This window comes from Oenanthe melanoleuca, chromosome 2 (assembly GCF_029582105.1).
Source record: "Oenanthe melanoleuca isolate GR-GAL-2019-014 chromosome 2, OMel1.0, whole genome shotgun sequence".
In the NCBI taxonomy this organism is placed as follows: Eukaryota; Metazoa; Chordata; class Aves; order Passeriformes; family Muscicapidae; genus Oenanthe; species Oenanthe melanoleuca.
The window spans coordinates 99,832,051-99,852,511 of NC_079335.1; the positions used below are offsets into that span (position 1 = coordinate 99,832,051).

General features: G+C 36.8%; 1 protein-coding gene across 1 annotated transcript in view; it reads left to right on the forward strand.

The window, feature by feature from the left end:
- Positions 1-20,461, forward strand: part of CNTNAP2 (contactin associated protein 2) — a 1,042,550-nt gene that overhangs the window by 959,830 nt on the left and 62,259 nt on the right. Inside the window, exons 19-21 of the mRNA XM_056484872.1 lie at positions 2,866-3,111; positions 4,586-4,719; positions 17,204-17,297. Of these exons, the coding sequence (XP_056340847.1) occupies positions 2,866-3,111; positions 4,586-4,719; positions 17,204-17,297 (474 nt within the window). The remainder of the gene's footprint in view (positions 1-2,865; positions 3,112-4,585; positions 4,720-17,203; positions 17,298-20,461) is intronic.

Sequence of the window (20,461 nt, forward strand, 5' to 3'; positions counted from 1 at the left end):
CTACCCATGTGACCTCAAGTGTACATGTCAAGGTCACCACTTGTGACCAAAAAAAAAAAAAAAAAAAAAGTAGGTGATTTCGTTGGTCAGCCCTGAGCATTTCCAAGTCATCATATACCTGCATTTATGATAGAGAAAATTATCTTTTAGATTTTTAGTATGGTCTAATAGTTTAAACAGCCTGGTCCTGTGACTTGCTGAGTACTTTGCAGTCCTGATGCAAGAATTTCAGCTTCTTTCAGTAAAGAGCATAATCATGCACATCAACTGCTTTGATGAGCTGGAACTCGAGAGAATTCAATATACTCCTATTGAAGCCCCAATACACTCACGAAGCCAAAGCAAACCTTCCTCTTATCCTGCCTTTCAAAAGAGGTGATATGCATGTGAGGAGAATTTCAAGGTTTTTTACAACACCCTGTATGCCTGGAATAATACAGCTACATTGAAAATTACTTTCTCAGCACAAATCAAGTTAAACATACAGAACATTCTTTGCAGTGAAACCCTTTCAGAATAAAAAAATCACAGAATAGAGTACTGAGTGCTGGAAGGAACCCACAAAGATGATCAAATTCACCTTACAGAACTGCAGAATAATCTGAATACCATTCAGAAAGCACCATTTATTTAAAGCTTTCTTTGTAGTAATGAACATTTAACATTGCAATTTATAACATTTACAGCTCTGGAAAAATGCTTCACACGCTTTCTAGTTCAGCCCCAGAGCAGTGCTGAGGTCAGGACTGAAGGTCCCAGTATTCCCAGAGCGTGAGGCCCTGGGCAAGCACAGTGCCAAGCAATTCTGAAGATTACTCCTAAAATGAAAGGTGTGACAAGTAGTAAACAGGCTGGAGGCGAACATAATTGTTCATCAGTGTGCAGAGTGTGTGTGGAGTCTCCATGGGGGCTGCAGTCACCACCAGCAGTGGCAGTGGCAGGACCCAGCACGGCAGGCAGCTCTGCCAGCATAATTGATAGGGCTCTGCCCCAGAAGCAGGGTCTGAAGAACAAATTAATGGCTACAGGGATATTTTTAGGCCCATTCTCCAAGTACTTGAAGCTGCTGTTTTAGATTTTTGTGTGTTAACGCTTGTTTCTCACACCACTGTTAAAGGCAGAGGGCATCACGAGTTGAGGAAGTTTTTTCCTGACAGGACCTTTCAATATTAATCCAGGGGCACTAAAGTTGAGACTACTGCAAAATATAGTTGTTAAATAAAATTGCTTCTCCCGTAACTTCTTTGGGATGGTTTAACTTTCCCCCTTAAAATTGCAGTTATAAATCTATCAGAATGATGGAATTATTTATAGCACTTTGAGACCACAACTTGGGTCTGTGTTTTATATGTCCATTTAGTGACAGCAACTGTGATATTTTCAGTTTGGGAGAATTTTTATATGATAGCAAGAAAACATAAAGCTTTTCCAGCATTAGATATAGCAAAATTCTGGAAAGAGTCATCAATATAATTTTACAGTTTTACCTATCCTCTTACCTATTCTCTGCTCAGCTGCTCTGAATGAATTCCCCAGGCTCGTTCCTGACTTGTTTTGTCTGTGTAAAGCTTTGAAAATAGCCATCTTCCTTCATGTGTTTTGAGATAAAGCCTTTGCTTAGAATTGTGTAAAGACTCAAAATGGTAAAACAGAATAAAAATAAATTTCTGGTTTAGATAGGCAACTTTGCATCCTGTAGAAAGGTAGTAGACAATGAAAGACCTTTTTTTAAAAGACTGCTTATGGCCTTAAGCATTTCTTATAGCCCTTCATTGAATACAGTACTCATGAGATTATGATTGTTTTAATCATTATTTAATACCTTACAAAATGTAACTTGAAATGTAAATGAAACACACCTTTTTAATCAAGTTCACATATCATTTAAAACTTTCCTTTCACAATGTTGTCCCAGACAGCACAGATGATATCTCTAAATGAGTGACTGCCACAGGAAGTAAGTGAAGTGATTCCCAGTGGAGAAGATGATACCAGTGGTGGCAAATTGTGCAGTAGTTCCTGCAGGAGATTATCAAAGTCAGCCATTGCTGCAAGAACATCAGCTTGGAATTATGATTTTAATGTTGAGGCAGAGGCAGGACTACATTATTATGGGAAGGACTACTTGTGCTCTTTCAGCTGAAAGTATTAATTCTGTCAAAAGTAGGTTTATTTTCTATACAGAGTGTTGGAACACCACATCTTGTCTCATATTGGTTTGAAAACTATAGCATCTTCTGGGATTTACAGTTGAGATATCTCTTGCCTCTTGTTCCCAGTTGAGTCAAACTCCCTAGTTAATTTTATCTCCCATAAGGGCATCCTTGTTATAGAGTTCTCATGAAGGATTGTGCTAGCCCTGGATAACTTACAAGCATTGTGTCCAGTCCTTTTAGGGGCTGGAATTGTCATCATTCCTTTGGGGTCCTTCCAAATCCACTCAAATTTGCTGATCAGAGCTGCTGTTTTTCCTTTTCCTTGACTGTTGTTTGTTTACTATGTCCTTTAAGCCAATCTTCCTTGTATCTCCTTCTTTGGAGCATTAGCTACCACAGAATTTCAACGAGAATAAATTTAAATCATAATTATTCTTGTCTGTAGTGTTAACATGAGATATAGGCATAGGCTTTCTGTGTGCCCCTAAGGAAATATTTCCTTTGCTTTGTGAACCCAAGTACCCACCAATAAAATGGAGATTGCTCTTTTCATTCTTGTAGGAAAATAGTGAGTGTCTTGACCTAAATATACGGCTGTAGAAACATGCACAGATTAGTACTGATCAAGTCACAATATGTTTCAACCAAAAGCTGTCAGCACATTTAATTTACCTTTTTTTTTTATCCTCCTTTTCCTGTTCTGTTCAAGATGTGGGAGCATTTTTTGAAGAAGGGATGTGGCTTCGTTACAACTTCCACTCCCCAGGGACTAGCGTGAAGGATTTATTTAGCCGGACACTTCTGAGTTCTGCAGATCCTGAGATCACAGCACCTGACCTGAGCTTGAACAAAGAAGAGCTCAGCTTCAGCTTCAGCACCACCAAGTCCCCTTGTGTCTTATTGTATGTCAGCTCCTACACCCCGGACTTCATTGCTGTGCTTGTGAACCCCTCTGGTAAGAAACTGCCCGGGCTCTCTCCATTGAAGACACAATTGACAATACCAAGCTGACATTCAGGAGAAGTTTTAATGAACTAATGAGAAAGTATCTTGCCCCTTGTCACATAAAAGTAAAGCATTTAGAAATCTGAACCTTTATTCTGTTTCCACTAGATTTGGTACTGATGTAACTGTTGAGTTTAGTGGTATTTCTTTAGCCATTCCTCCTTCACAAAACAAAACCAACCAAACAAAAGAAACCAAAAACCTGCTGTAACAGCCAGACCCCTGCCATGAACCAGTAATATGGTGGGGACAAGTAAACATGCACATGAAGGCACTGAATAGTTGAATTGGCAATATCTGTAGTAGTCAGTAGAAAGTGTCATGTACTGCTCTGAAAATCTGGATACTCACTAAGGTGACTAAAATATGGATGTAGTATAGTATATAATGTCCTAAACATTTTGGTAATGGATGAAGGTCGGATATGGACCATTTGCTGTTACAGTATTAAAACTCTATATGAACTAAATATACTTCGATTTCAAATAGTGCCTTAGTGCCCCATGAAAACCATAATTAGGATGATTTTACTACTGTTCTCTTTTATGGGATAATATGAGTATTCTACATGCCACTCATTTTTTTCCCTTTGTGGGAAAGAAAGGACGTGCATGAGAGGAATCCAACATCACACAACTGTAGTTATAGAGGTCTAAATCTGCTCTTTTGGGCCAGAATATTTCCATTTTTCATCCAGAGTGAGGGCTGCACTTCCCTTTTCAAACATTCTTCCTTTTAATCAAATACTTAAATGTGTTACAAAGAGCAGACATTTCACTTTTGTTTAGAAAAGAAAAATCTGTCTGGTGGTATGTTTATGAATATCAATTAGCCACTCCTGACTATACTTTTCTAACAATGTAACCTCAGGTTTTTATTTGACAATCTAATACTATATTTCCATGGAAGTCCAGACGGTCACCCATCAACAACAATTAAACGTGAAAGCAAGAAATTCGCTTGTGTGAATTATGTGTCAGTGCTAATTTGTTGTAATTTTGCCTTTATTCAATGCATGTCAGTGGTTTGTTCTTTAGAAAATGTTCTGCTTTGTATAATTTCAAAGAATTTTACTGCAGCAAGCATGATAATCTCAACAATAAAGTGTTACTTGATGTGCTCAATTTTGTACCAATCGTCCATATTGTTCAAGGCATAACTCCAATTTGTTTGGTTTGCAGTCTGGAGTGTTTACAAACACTGTGGTTTGGAAATGCTGGTCATTGGCACACCTAGAGGCAGTTTCAGCCCAGTAGCTTTATAATCTCAAACACCAGCTCTTCTCTTACTGCAGAGACCAGCTATGAGAGCAATTAAGTGTGAAATGATAACAGCTGTATGTGAAAATAAAGACGGGAAAATAGCTGGTGAATAAAGATCAAAATACCTGAGGGTGCTTTTCACATTTTTTTCTTTTTCACTAGGGAATCTGCAAATTCGGTACAACCTCGGGGGCACCAAAGAGCCGTATAACATTGACATTGACCACAGAAACATGGCCAATGGGCAGCCCCACACTGTCAATGTCACACGGAACGGACGGGACATCGTACTGCAGGTAAGCTGCTTGGTTCCACTGCTCGTATCTTGTAGCATTTTGTTTCTTGGTGGGTCTCCAGTTCTCTGAAAAGATCGGTGCTAGAAAATAATGTACTTTAGAAAATAAAAAGTACAGTAGATGGGGTTCTGCCTGCAGATCACACTCCTAGGGATTGATAAAAAAGCAATTCACTCCCTCTGTTGCATCAACCCATGTTGTTCTGAAATCCTCATTTTAGTGTGATGACAGCTGGGCTAATACAGGTGTCACTGTAAATGCTCGAGGGCATCAGAGACATCTGGGCTAATAGATAACATGGGACTTAGGATAAACCTGTGCCATTCTGGAGCAGCAGCTGGAAGCCAGGAGGGATACCCTACAGCATCTTAAATGGTAGTGAAGCCTGATGTAAATAACATCATTCTGTAAGTCCTGACTCTGCAAATGAGGGAGTCTTTAAATTTAAATTTACTCTGCAGTCCAGGGAAATCACAAGAGATGTTTTCCAAAGATGAGCAGATGCCTAAGTGTTTGTGTCACACGAGCCTGGGGCAGAGTATTGTTGAAGGCACATACCTCTGGCTTATTTAGGTTTTGGAACAGCACAGGTAGGAGCTTCATCTCTTCATATACATGAGTTCACAATTTGAGATAGTATAATGCTATTTAAATAACTGAGGGGAGTGCTGCAAGAAGCAGTCAGTGTTTCCAGGCAGCCTCCTCTCTGTGGTCACCGCAGACCTCTTTTTTCATTCTCTGTTGTCACATTTGCAAACATAGAGAGCATTTTGAGCAGGGTGTAAGAGCAATTTTGCCAGGAGAGTCAGGTGGATGCAAGACATTAATCTCGATTTGTTAGTTCAGAAGAAGCAAACCAAAACCAGTACCAAATGAAATATATAAAAGTTTCCTTGGGAACCAAACCAAAAGCTGAAGGATGGTAGCCATCAGTATTACCTATCTAAAGACAAAATAAATCCCTGACAATCATTGTTTCAGGGTATCAAAAGGAAACTTTTCAGTGCATTACAATGTCATTTGACTGAGACTCTCAGTACTCAAAATAATACTGAATGCACAGAAGTAGAATTGTCAGAAAATTATTCACAAAATTAAAAAAAAATAAAATATATATAGGTGGTACATCCAAACTCTTTTCAGGCTTTTGGAAGTTGAGAGGAATATATGTTGATATATGCATCTGTCTTGCTTGTTGTTGCATTTATTTCTCCTACAGCTAAGGAAGACCTATAGTTTGGTGTCTCTCTGGTTTTAAATGTTTTTATTCTGGGGAATTCTGGCTGATTTAGGCAGCTTCAGATGAGATACCTTGTCAAGTTGGAAATTATGTACACAGTTAAATGTTCCAGCCTTCATCAACTCACTGAACTTGGATCCCAACAATTTTTTCCCAGTGTTTTATGAGACCACTACCTGTCTAGAGCTTTGAAGAGCCAGAAACATTTCATTTTGGTTAGTGTTGCTCTTCTGGGGTAAAAAAAAAAATAAAAAAAATCTATTTTTTGTGCTTCAAATGCAACTGATTTATGTAACTAGAAAGCAGATACATTTGAGACTTATTACATGAGATGATCTGTCTGATGTACATTGAAGAATAGGGAAAGAAGGGTCCCATACAAAGCAAATCCAGAAATCCTATCCCAACAGTATCCTGAAAGAGACTATTTCTATCAAAGTTTGTTTGACCTCCATAAGTTAAAATAAACTTATCTTCTTATCTTCTGTAAATAAGAAAACTGATATGAACAGAAATTTTAATCTACTAAGTAGATTGTTCACTTGAAAATTATTCCTGTTCAGAAATGAACTCCCCACAGTGTTTGAAAATACAGAAGATATAAATATAGTTTTTCTCAGTATTCAGAGGACAAATCATGAACTATTAGTTTTCTCTTGGAGATCTGAGCTATGAACATTTGCGTAGACTTTTATTTCCTGCTAAATCCTTCTCCAACCTTATGAGCAGCTGGTTTGCTTGCTTTTAAAGAAGACAGCTTGCTTGCCAGGTGCTGTTGCTCACACTTCCACTTCTCTACAGGGCATAAAAGTGTCACAAGAAGGATTTATTTCTCATCAAAGCTTCAATTCAAGAGCACTCAGTATTTCTGAGATCTTAACAGCAACATACTTAGAGTACCTGTCCTTCTAACTTACTGTAATAACCCTGTAGTGCCAGAGAGATTTAAAAAATCTGAAGTCAGGCAATAAATTGGTGCCATATGAACTGTGTGAATCAGAGTTTTATCATGGTTCTCAGGAGTTTCACTTACATATAAATATGAAAAAAAGGCTCGTTGTTGAACTCTTTGAGACTTCACCACATGCTGGCAGACAGGAGGCTGCTGATTATTTACATAAAATCACAATTTGAGGTGGGATTTGAAATCAACATATCCACAATACTATATGCCCATAAGGTAACAAACCCATGAAGAAATATATAGTTAAAATTGGTTTTATTATAATTGTATACCTATTCCTAACATACTGTGGCACTCAAGACTGAAGTAACAAAGGCTCTGTCAAATGGTTTTTATATCTCAGTTTTATACATTCTCTGACTGCAGACAAATCAATAGTTAGCTCTACATTAAATAGCAAGCTCTCAATTGTGTTGCCAGTGGTTTCTCAAGGATAAAATTGAGGATATACAATCAATTTGCATGTCAGAAAAAGCAAATTACATAAATTCAGGGAAAAAGATATGCTTATTTTCTCATTTTCATGAGGGGGACAAAATTAACATTTGATAGTAACAATTCCTATCCCTCTCCTCTAGTAAAACATCAGATACTAGTATCTGTGGCACACCTCCAAGGCTCCATTAGTTCTCCTGTGGCAAGAAAAAGCCCAGACTGACTGATGAGGAATGCATTATTTCAATAAATGACATTTCAAGAGCTGAGTTTTAGGTTATGGAGGGCAAGCTTTACTTTGTTTGACTTCATTAGAAGATTTCATGCTTCAGCAGAGTATTTTACATATCATAAAAACCAGATCACTCTTTACCAAGTGTTCATGGGTGATTAACACTATTCACACATCAGTAAAATCTTCTTTGAAGAAAGCCAAGGACAAAAGCTCCCAGCAAAGGTTCTGATCCAAAGCCCATTGAAGTAAATTAAAGGCCTTCCATTGCCTCCAGCAGGCTTTAAATTGTACCTTAAAAAACTGTGATAGTTGCATCCCGAGTGCAAGATTCCTACCTTCTGCTTCTTTGCATGTCCCTAGAGTGAAATCAGGATGGAATCTGGATCAGAGACTTTTATGTTCTGTTGCACAAAGGTAGATCAGCCTGCTACAAAGGAAAAAATAGAAGAAAAAAGAAAAAGAAAGGGGAAAAAAAGTATTATGTTCTTTTATTTTTAGTGGAATAAAGCTGATAGTCAGCAGGACTCAAACTGGGTCTGTCAGCTTCCTTACATGTACATTCTCAACAGGTCTCCAGCTCTCCATCCCTGCTTTAAAGCCATTTCTGGTAATGGGTTATGAGTCACAGTTTATAACACCTTCTTTGTTCTTGAAAAAGATTAAATCAGAGGAACTTCTTCAGGACACTGAAGAAACTCTGTCCTAAACTTTCAGTATGCTTTCAGGACAATTATCAGCAGTCACTGCTCATCCTGTCAGAAGTCCATGCAGAAGGATGGCTGACAGTTCTCTTTTTCAGGCTTGGACATTATGTCAAACTGTGGTGGAGGTTCTGTTCACAGCAATGCCATATAATCAATGTTAATTGCTGACTCTACTCAAATTATGAGGCTTTATGGCTAGATCTTGAACCTGAACTAAGCTGAGGCTGAGAACAATACAGAAAATGTATTTGTACAAATCTCCATTTTCCAACTTCACCAGAGGCAAGCAAGAGTATACACCTATCTTTGTAAAAGAGGATCAATGAAATGTTCGACCCTTATCCAAATGAAATCAAGAATAAACAGAATTTTTGCAAGTCCATTTCCATTTAGAACTCCGCATTACTTGAAAAGAGATAACAATTGCAAGCTCCTAGATGCTTTAAAAATGTAAATCATACAAAGTTAATTCAAAACTAATCCGAATTACAAAATAAAATGGTAAACATGACAGCAATAAAATAAAATGAGTGAAGTGGAGCAAAGCAGTCTGCATATAATCCCCATTTTAAATGCAGTTAATATATCAAAGATTTTATAATTGTAGATTAAATTTTGTTCTCATTAAAGCGAGTGGGAACTTTCCCATAGACTTCAGTGAGACTATAATTTCATCTCCCATCATTATTGTTGCTGTAGAATCACATCTAACTATCGTATTTCCAATCTTTTGAAGCCTCAACAGAAAACACTCACTGTTTGAGCTCTTGCTTAAGAGAGGCTGTAAAAAAATCACCAAATTATTTTCTGGAACTAACTCAAAAATAATGATAGCAGTAAAACAAATTTTGTAGAAAGACATTTTATCTAGCTTTAAAGACTTCAAATGATAGAAAATTTGCCATATCCTTTGGTTGTGTCTTACTGTTCACAAGTACCATTCCTGTAAATAATTTGCCCCTAATTTACAGTTTGAATTCTGCAGACTTCAACATTTAACTTTGGGATCTTTGTGTATACGCTTGATAGATGAAAGAAATGTCAGGCATCACTCCCCTTCACACTTTCGTAGAGATGCTGATTAAAACATCTATTCATCTAGTCTGCAAGATGCTAAGTGAACTGATCTATTTTAGTATACCCTCATCCAGTACAGTTTTTGACACTTAAAACAATTTTAAACTCTTCTCTGAAAACTCTCCCTTTGAGTCACATTTTGAAAATATTTACCCTAGGATTAGAAATGGCAATGGTTGTTATACCATCAGAATTATTTGGAAATACCATCTTTATTTATTTCCTTCATTTTCTGGGAATTATGCTACCTCAGCATCCTTTGGGTAGTGCTGTAAATTGTCTAGACACCAGATTAATCTGAAGGTTGGTTTAGCTAACATTTAATTGGTAGGGAATGGGGAAGTACTGTTCATGATTTGAAAGGAACCAGTCAGACAATATTTACAAATTCCATAGCTGCTGACATGAATAAAACATGTTTTAAGCACCCAGGACTTTAATCACAGGTAAAACATGGAAACCATAGTTACCATCAATGCAACAGTTAACCCTCAGCTTTGTTTCCTTATACCCAGGTAATTCTATTATACTAAAAGAATAATTAATGGATTTCCAAACACATTTTGCTTAAAGGAAAAAAAAAATCATTTGTTCTATCAATAGTAAAGGCCTTCCTGCTGAAATGAATTATTTAAAGTCCCTGGGGATACATCCTTTTCACTATGTATTGCCCTTCTGTAGTAGCAATGTATTACTCAAAATGCTAGTGCCACAGAAAGGCAAACTCAGACCATTTTCTAGAGCAGAGCCATAAATTAGATCTGCATGTTTAATGCATTAGCACTTAGTTTACCCATAACTGCTAAGCTATTTTTTCAATCAGAAGTTACAAGGAAGTGGTTTTTACTCAAGTCTGAAAATATAGGGGGTTTTTTTTCCACAAATAGATAACGAAGTAGCATAAAAAGTTATCAATACATATCAATAAACTCTTGAAAATAAGACAAAGCTTTTATTGATATAGTATATCATGCCTATAACCCTAAGCAACATCTGGTTTCCAGAATATAAACAGTTACAGACCCTGATCTTTGCATAATTCAAGTTCCCTCCAACCATAAGGATGTTGCAAATGACCAGGCATTCAATACTGAAAAGTGTCTGTAAACAACAGCAAGAAAGAGCAGAACAGAATTTAAATTTCATGTACCAGAATCAGAAATTAGCAAATAATTCACTGATCTTTTGTGCTCACATGATCTCCAAGCAGTTTTGTTGATTTAAACCTTCAATTAATTTACTCAATTTCTTTATTTTACAGTGTGTCACACAATATTTCAGTTAAAGAGACCAGTTACAGATAGACAGGAACCTCATAAATTAACAAATTCTATTCCCCTTTTGTGTGTGATAGAGCTGGTTAGTGGCATCTGCCAAGGTATACCAGCACACCCCCATTGATTCTTATCTTTTTGAAAGACAGACCAAAAGTTTTCAAGAACCAGAGCTCACTTTACTCATCAACAAACTAGTGGATGGAATATCCTCACCCTGGACATCAGGACATGGCATCATCTCTCCCTTATTGGAAAAACATGGTGAAACAGTGGGAAAGGTGTCATCCATACACCCCCACCTGGGGGTAGCATTGCTCCCTGTGGTTTCCCTGTAGCTGCTGCAGAGAGGCAGAGACAGATGACAAAGTAGATATCTTCTTAAAAGTTTTACCCTCTCTACATCAGCTGAGATAGTTTCAAACTTAGAGGGCTTTTGGAAGAATATTCCTCTTTATTTTCTACTTTTTAAAAACCTTCCATAGGAGAAGAACTCCTTTACATATCCATTCTTCTCATATCCTTTTAGCAGGGAATATGTTGCTGGATTCAGAGTCATGTTTCAGCTGCCTTGCCCCAAACTTTGTCTGTGTCTAGGCCACATACGTGATAAGACCGAGAAGTGAAATGTCTTCCCTACCCTGCACTCCCATTTTCCTTGGAAATAAAGCTAAGGCCATTTCAGGTCAGAAGGGAGCATGGTGCAGTCTGGTATTTCCTGAGTCTGCATATCAAAGCAGAGCAAAGGTCTGCAGAGTGTATCAGCAGGCTTTTCCACCTCACAAATGTGTTACTTACATGGGCTATGCTGAAACTATTTCCTTCTTCTATAATTTATTTTCAGTGATGAATGTGTGTGCGTCTTCCTTGGCCTGTGTGATGGCTGGTTTTATATAATTTTGTTGGAATTAAAGAAACAAGGGAAGAACAAAAAAATCATTAAGTAATCCCAGAGTCCAAGACAAAGCTAAAAAAGTCAAAATCTACCATAAAATAGGTGATTTCCATTGTATGGAAGCACACACTGGACAAATTAATGTCCTGTGAAAGTCATCTTTAAAGTAGCTGAGGTAGATCTCTTTAATTTTAATGACTTGGAATTATATGACTTGCTATTGCTTCTGTTAACATTTATTGTAATTCATCTACTAAAGAGAGCAATAAAAAGTCAACAGATATGTGAAAGAAGCATCAGAGAATCGTTTTAGTTGAAGGCAGCCAAACTAAATAGTGTGCCTTTCCATATCAGTGCTTCTGTTACATTTTGAGTTATGTTTCTACATTTCCAGTTAAATTTTATCCAAAATTTTGTGGTTTTTTTAGAGGGAGGCAAATTACCCCGTCATTATTTAGCAGAGGAACAGCAGCTTTTAGGTATATATACAAACTTTCTGCCCATAAAGGATTCAAGTTTTAAGCCAGAAAAAAAAAAAAACAACTTTTTTTTCTACAATGTATCTACTTTTTTTCCATGTCTGTATCACGTTAATCACATTTTTAATATAACTCTCTGCAAAAAAGAGACTTTATCATAAATACTATTGTTGACTTTTATTAAAAAAAGAACAACTGCTGAAGGCTAAATCAGTGCGTTACACCAGCAAAACAGATTTTTAGGAGTGGTTCCTAAAACAGCATTTAGTATACCCCATAGAAATTTCATCAGCAAAGCCCAAAGCAGAATGCCAGCCTTTAGTCTTCCTAACATCACACCAGTGAAGTGTGTGCCCCTTCCTGTGTTCCAGATGAGCAGTGAGGCTGCAGGTCTGTGTCAGTCCAATTCCAATGCAGTAAAAAATGCTGGGTTTATGATCCTGCCTGTTTTTCTGGATCCAGTACTCATTTACAGCCCATGGCTTGTCCCTGCTCTGGCTCTGATCTGATCTGCACTAACCTGGGTCAAGGACCTGACCCATCAGAAATAGATCAGCAGAGCACTAGTGCCACACTAAGGAAGGAGCTGAATTGCATTAAGAGTGGCCATGATCAGCCTAAGCAATTACACATCACCACTCCAATCTGCTCCTTTCCTCTTGTACCAGGAAAAAAAATAAAATCAAAGATCACAGTATTAAAAATATTGTTTGTAAATTTTTTTCCTTACTTTTTAACAGGTGAATAATCATCTATATTACACCAATAAAAAGAATGTCATTATACCTCCCATTTTATTTTCATAATCAACTTTCTTCTTTCTCATACACTGCCATCATACTTGTGAGGAGCTCCACCTAAACACCTGCATACCACCTTGTTATTTTCTTGGGGTCACATGCCTAGTCTGTTCTAACTTTGCAGGCATTTTTTAGTAGGAACATTTTGTATTGTGTATACTTAGCACAAAACACCTTTCTTCAGGACCAGAGAAGTTGTTAACACAAGTGATAAATCATCATAATAATGCAGAAGAGAAACACTACACTGATCATGATGGTAACACCCCCTTCTTTATCCTGCTATTGCTGAATTCAATAGCAGAGCTGTATTGATATCAGATGGTGTGAGATTAAGCCTTACAGCATTATTATTCCATCTGATTCTGACAATATTTTTTTATAAAATGTCTCCAGCATAAAGAAAAACCTTAACACTTCAGCAGGCTGGGTTGACAATGATTCAGATGTAAATATATCCACAGGGTGAATATAAGGTATGTGTTTCTGTTTATACTGTTTTTTCCCCAAGACTACTAAAGTGATGCAGACATTATGCTTGCCCTTAGATTGATATGTCTGTTAATCTCAGAACTCCCATCAAGATTATTTTTATTGTCTAAGTGAGCAGTAATTTAAAAGAAAGAGCATTTTATTGAACTTCTGCTTAAATCCAAACAACTTCAGAAAAAGGCAGTCTGCCTTTCTGTGACGTGACTTGAGAACTGAAACTGCAAGTTCCTCAGAAACTGCCACCTACTTTCATCTATGCAACAGTCAAGGCCATGCTGTTTATATTAAGCTCAAATGAAATTATTGAGTTTTTAAAGAAAAGTAGCTGTAATGAAAAATCTTTAATTTTAAAACTGTAATTTATTACAAAATCATGACATCAAAATCTGTGTATACAGAGGCTCTATTTAATTTTCATTAAATCAGGAAATCAAATTATCATTCAAATATCATTTGACACTGGTAATTCCTTTTTTATTATGTGTCTTCTATTAAATTGGTAGGCTAGTATTTCATGCAAAGACTGCCAGCTCCGTTCCAGCTGGAGCTGGAGCTGGAGCCCCCACTGGATGGCAGTAACATACAGCTTTGGAAAGAATTCAGCATGCTGCTTTAACTCACAAGCCTGCAAAGAAGCCCTAGGCTGAGTGCCCCTTTAAAAAAAAAGAAACTAAAAAAAAAAAACAAAACAAAACAAAAAAAAACGTTTATTTTATTAGGTAATTCTAGTTGAATACAAAGACATGCAATAAAAGCAAGTGTACAGAAATCTCCCTACTCCCTCAGCCACTGTTCCCTAGACCCACTGTCTGGTGGTGCGTCATTTCATTCCAGGATCAGAGAAAGGCATTGGTGTGGAAAGCACTGCAGGTGTCCCCTGACAAGAGATGCCAGAGCTGGCAGCAGAGCAGGAGCTGCCTCTATCACTGATCAGAAAAGTTTGCCCCAGAAAATTGGTATCAACAGCTTTTAAGTAGAGATTTATTTTAACTAGGAATCAGACCAACCCAAAACTTTAGACAGTCATTAAAACAATCCACAGCTGAACCGATTGGGATATCTTTCCTTGACTTCAACAAGATGTGAAAAAAAATATATGAGTGGCTAGATTCAGGTTTTTATTCAGTACAAGACATCTGTTTAAATGAGTAAACCTCAGTAGTAGAGTGTCTGTTTCTGTTAGAGCCTGCAATGTAACACATCATTACTCTCATTGCTGCAATCCCTTTTGCCTCAGTACAGGAGTGGAATGCTCTGCTATGCTGAAGTCCCAAGGGAAGGTGAGGTCACTGAAGGACTTTGGGGATTTTTTTTTAAATCTGGCCGAGGTTACTGCTAACTAACCTGTTCCAAGATAGGGAAAGAGAGGGCCTTTCTTAATATTGAACACTACCTGAACACAAAGGTGATCTCATCATGCCACAGCATGATATTCTGTCATTGTCTATGTAAATGTTCACAGTGGCTCATCATTTAAATTGACATTTCATTTTAGTGTATATCCTGCAGACACAATCCACGTAGAGGCAGCCTGTACATTTGGCAGCGACAACTTTTTTATTACTTGTTACTAATTTTTTGTTACTCTGACACTGAATACATGGTTACTGCTGTAGGGCATCCAGCATACATCAATAAGTTAATTATAGACATAGATTGATATTAATTAATTTATTCATATTTTATCTGATTAATGATGATCTGATCAACACCACTGCCTAGATTCCAGATCACAATAAAAAGAAATATTTTAATTGCTTTAGACTGATTCTGAAAAAGAAAGAACCCAAATGTTGATGATATTGACATACTGTATGTAGTTGCATGCCTGATTGATTTATCAGAGTTACTTCACCATATTTTAAGTCATAGTAATAAAAGGAAAACCTTGAAAATGAATCCTATGTATGTATTGGAAAAAATTGCACTGCAGACAAAGAAGTTACAGGAGGTTAACTCCTGGCATGTGAGACAACAGAGAATCAGTGTTTTGTGGATTAGTTTTTACCAGTCTTTACCTGATACACCTCTCTAAAGTCTACACTTTTCATTTAATAACCTTAAAGGTAAATACCATGACAGACCTAAGCCATTTCTATTTTTGTCCTGAAATAATGAAAGAATTTTTATTTCATCTAATATGCCTGCATTTCCCATTGAAAATGGGTCTGGCACTTTCAATGTTGGATGCTGGAACATTTCCCTTCCATCAGGAAAACCAATAGCAAGCACCCAAGTGGAGTCTGTATTTAGTAGGGCCTGAGGTGGTTGAGGTTGAGATCTGTTTATTATTTCAACTGTTTGTATTCAGTTGACTACACTCTTTCCAAAATAACTCTTTTGAATTTGAATTTATGCAGCTTCAATTTCAGGTAAAATATGTATTTCTGCTTTTTATTTAAAAATCTAAGAAAAACTGTTCACAGTACTCTGGAAAAACTGAAGCTCCTTATTTTCTGAGTAAGAAGATGGAACTATATTTTTCCATGTATTTATCCCAAAATCAATGTGAATACTAGTTATGATAAATTAAAAATCATTTCTGAACATTAAGACTTGCTAGACCTTTCTTGCAATCTGCAGTGACTGCTTTTCCTGTCTACTATGTATATACACTTTTCTTCTCCATGTTTTATGGGGAATTATAAGAAAGACAGGACTCCTCCAATTGTTATAGTTTTTCAGGATGGTTGCCTCTGCAGATTTATGACCCCAGTAGGCATTACAGCTACCTGAGCTCACGGTATTCCAGGGTATCAGGGGATTTAGGCCTTCAGTTCTATGCTACCTGCCATTCATTTACTTTTAACTACTGAGCTGAGCATTTGCAGTATCATTAAAACAAAATGATCCACAATAATTACATTTTTAAATCAGAAATATGGCAAAAAGATATGTGAAAATATTGCATGTCCTGTAGAGTTGCCATTTCTTGAGAATTACTTTTGCAGTCTATTGTACCCTGCAAAGTCTTAAATCATATATATGAGTTTCTATCCTGTTTTGTGCCAAGGCAAGGCCTGAATAAAATAAACCATTACTTCTCTGTCCTCTTTAAGCCTGTGTAATAAACATGTAAATCTAAGAAAACAAATAACAACAAGTAAAGATAAAAATTCATCCCAAGTACCTTTATGAAATGTGAAATCAAAACTCTATTGAGCTATATTAAACTATGTTAATAGCAATATGACTAAGCATAGGCAATACATTTTATTACTCTCTTTCTTTACATTTTTCTGTTTAATAGCTAAAAATCTAGGGGGAGATATGCTAATGTAACATGATTGCTGTGCCATATCAGGGACAATATGCATTTCCTATAGATTAAATTATTTAGCTAAGTTGATTACTCTTGAATTTATTTAGGTTTCAATAAGTGTCATCGCAATCAGATTGAACAACATTCTCAACAAGAAAGTAATAAGCATGAAGTGCCAAAAAAGAATGCCTTATTAATTTACGATTTTTCTGAGATAAAAGAAAAATGCCCAACATCTGAACTAGTCTCAAATTCCCAGCTATGTAAATCTAGCTTTAGCAGTAACATAGGTCCCAAATGGAAATTATTTCTATGGAAAGAAAAAGTTGTTTTATTATTGACGCTGTTGTTATATTTAGCAATTGAAGAGCACGTAAGCAAAAACTGATGTGATTCTACAGCAATCAGAACAAAAATATATTCAGTATAGGTATTCTTCAGGCTTTGGAAGCTGTGGAGATGGCAGATATGGAAGGAAGGGTATTTACTATTGTTTTTCCTTTATGAAAATGAAAGTAGAGTGTATTAGACAGTAATAAGAGATGCCATAAACTGATGCCATGAAGAAATCTGATTGATCAGAACTGTAATAAGCAGATATTCATCATTTCTTTTCTCTTTCTCCAGCTTGATCACTATCCTCCAACAAGTTACAGCCTGCCAGCCACATCTGACATTCAGTTCAATTCCCCAAAGGCACTATTCCTAGGAAAAGTTATAGGTAAGATTTCATTTTATACTGGAACAATGATGTGTGTAGCAGGATGCTTGCTGGATGTGTGATACAAGTGATGACACCAGGGTTATACCTAAAGAAGGGGTTATGTTCACCCTGTCACAGAGGCTGATGAGCTCACAAATAAATAATTTTCTGCCATACATGGGGGAAAAATATACGGGCAAAGAGACCTTTGTAGCATTGTCTTTGTGAGGTTTCATTACCCTCTTGGTGTCAGATGAAGGCAATCCAAGGAAATTACTGAGGCCAGTGCTTCTACTAGGAGATGCTGAAGTTATTTTGAATATTGTCATTCACTGTGAAGCTATTGTGTGCCTTGTATAATGTCTTTATCTGTGCAGACCACCTTCTTATCCCATTGCATCCTCTTGTGGCATTACTGTCTGTTATAACTCTGGCAAACCACCACTCTCTCCCACTAACACCCACCAGAGAGGTCCTTTGGGGTCTGTAACACCTGCAGCAACACTCATCTGGACATTTTCTTTTATGGATTTCATGGTTATTTCCAGTTCAGCAGCTTCTTGCACAGCTCCCCAGATGAACTCAAGGGGCAATACAGGTGCCTTGGCCTCACTTTTAGACCATCCTACATTCCATTGCTTAATTTTTCTGCTACTGGCTTCTTACATGAATTCCCAGGGTTACTCACTTCAAGGTACAATTCTTCCCAACATTTACAGTTTGTAAGGAGGGCTTTTCTCCCTTTTCTGAGATAAAGGGGAATTAATATTATTTCCTCTAAGTGCTTTATACACAGATATGGCTGCTTGAACTCAGTGAAGAGCTTAATTCAGAAAAATCGCAAACTTTTCTTTGTTAAATGCTTAAGGCATTAATCTGTGTACACTTTGCACTGTTTTCTGAAGTGGACCACATAGCTAATGGGATTTTTTGTAGAGGCACTTTTCCATTTGTTGTTTTTTTAATTTAACATGCAGAACTTCCGTGAAATAGGAAATGAAAAGCCTTTAAAATGACTGGCTATCAGGAGTGTCATGAACTATTTTCTAGTACTTTCCAAGTCAGTTCTTTGGACAGTACGAAAGATGATGCAGTCTAATTTTAATCAGTCTCTGGAATCTGGGTACATTCCCACTTTACTGCATTTAATTTGGGCAGCTGGTAGATTCAATTTTTTTAATAGCATGGGATTATATTAGCCCTTTGAGAATATTATTTTTTTTGTTCTTCCTCTCTGCTTGTTAATGTCTTTGCAAATAGGGCATTTTATTAAGCAGAAAAATGCATCACTACTGAAAAAACAAAGAAGAAAACAAAAATAAAAGCCTTTTACTCTTTCTACTAAAGAAAAATTGAAATTCTGTAAAGAGATGGATTTCCTGGTGTAAAATTGTTGTGCAACTGACCATGTCTGTTGATGAGCTTTACTGTGCAGCTCTTGGAGTCATGTTGAACGAGGGAAGAGCTAAGTTAACAGGGTCACCCATGTACAGCAGTTTGAAGGGCAAACTAAACAGAATTCAGTATCTTTAAAGCCTCAAGCTGTCACATCATACTGACTAGGCATATTTTAGTGGTCTAGAGGGATTAAAACCAACAGATCTGGATACATAGATCAAGTTGCAATTTGTGCCCATATGCAATTACATTCTCCAAATGGGCAATATGGGAGTAGCCTCCCATTTCATTGCTGCTCTGGCATCACTTGCATTCAGTTTCTGCTGTTCCCATACAGTTCTTATTTGTCAGCAAAAATGAATGCAAGTCCCTATTTTTAGACAGATGGGTTTTTGAAGAGCACTCTGGAACAATCATACTGGGAAACTGTTTTCTGTCTGTCTTATTTCCATTTTTATTAGTGTTATTTGCATAGGAGCAGCCACTTCTGCCACAGCTGTGCTTGCTGTGATAGAGAGTTCATCTGCTCAGAAATGATCCCTTGTACAACACCTAGCATGATGCAACACCCCTCTCTGCTCTAGGTTACAACAATATGACTGATTAAAAAAATGTTGCTTTGTAACTGCTCAGAGTATTTTCTGTAAAGCAGGAGTGCCACATCAGAAAGAACAGCAAAATGTTTGAGTTGCAGTCAGGGAGAACTTTTCTTATTTAAGTTGAGATGCTTTCTGTTTCCTTGAAATACTATATTTTAAAATGTATTTGTTCACTGGCTTGAAAAATGCTGATATAAAATAATTTTAGCCTTTTGGAAAAATGGAGGTAAAGGCATTTAGTATATAATTCTTACCTAGGCAAAATGAATTATGATTTGAAGTGTGAAATAAAGCTGAAAGACACAACAAATGAAAAATCCTATTTAACATGAGTGTGTAGTAACAAAAATAATAGCACTAGAGAAATTAAAGATTTCACAAAAAATGATAGAAAGGTATTGTTAATGTTTCAAGGAAGTTCTTTAATCTGTTATTTAGATGTATTTAGGCTTTGATGGCTGACAGACAAGGCAAGAGGGAAAACTGGGATATCTGGGTGAAAAGCTATGAAGACGAAAAAGGGAAATTAGACAATGTGACAGGCATCTACATTTTCAGGTAGGCTGTGACTTGCAGCTCATTATTGAGGTAGAATATAGCAGAGGTTTGATTTTTACATTAAGTGTAGAGGGTTTGGATGCAATACTCAGCTTTGTCTTCACAACCTTTTCAGGGAACTATACTATATAGTCTCCTAGTCTAGACTTTATTATTAAAAGTGGAACATTTCTTTGGAATTCCATATGTATTTATAAGGAATTAGCTAGGCATTATTACACATGATTTTGTAAAAGCATCATTCTGGTGAACAGAAATAATTTGAGAGCCTATCTAACAGGATATATGAGCAGAGAAGCACCAAGATCAGACATGACTTGCTCTTGAGAAAGCAGCAGGGAAGTAAAGGAAATATGCTTCTTGTCTTCATTTCCACCAACCACTCCAAATTAAGCTGTCTATTTTCAGAAATACTTAAATATCCACTTGGAAACAATTGACATAATACAAGTCATCATCACACAGATAAATTATATTGTTTCATGGGTTGGGTACGGTATAGAAAGAGGAACTGCTTTTTTTCTTGCATGACATCTGTCTACAAATAGGTACTGGTACAAATAGAAAGGATGCAAACATTCAGAATACTTTCAATTTCCAGCAGAGAACAATGGCAATTATTCCAAG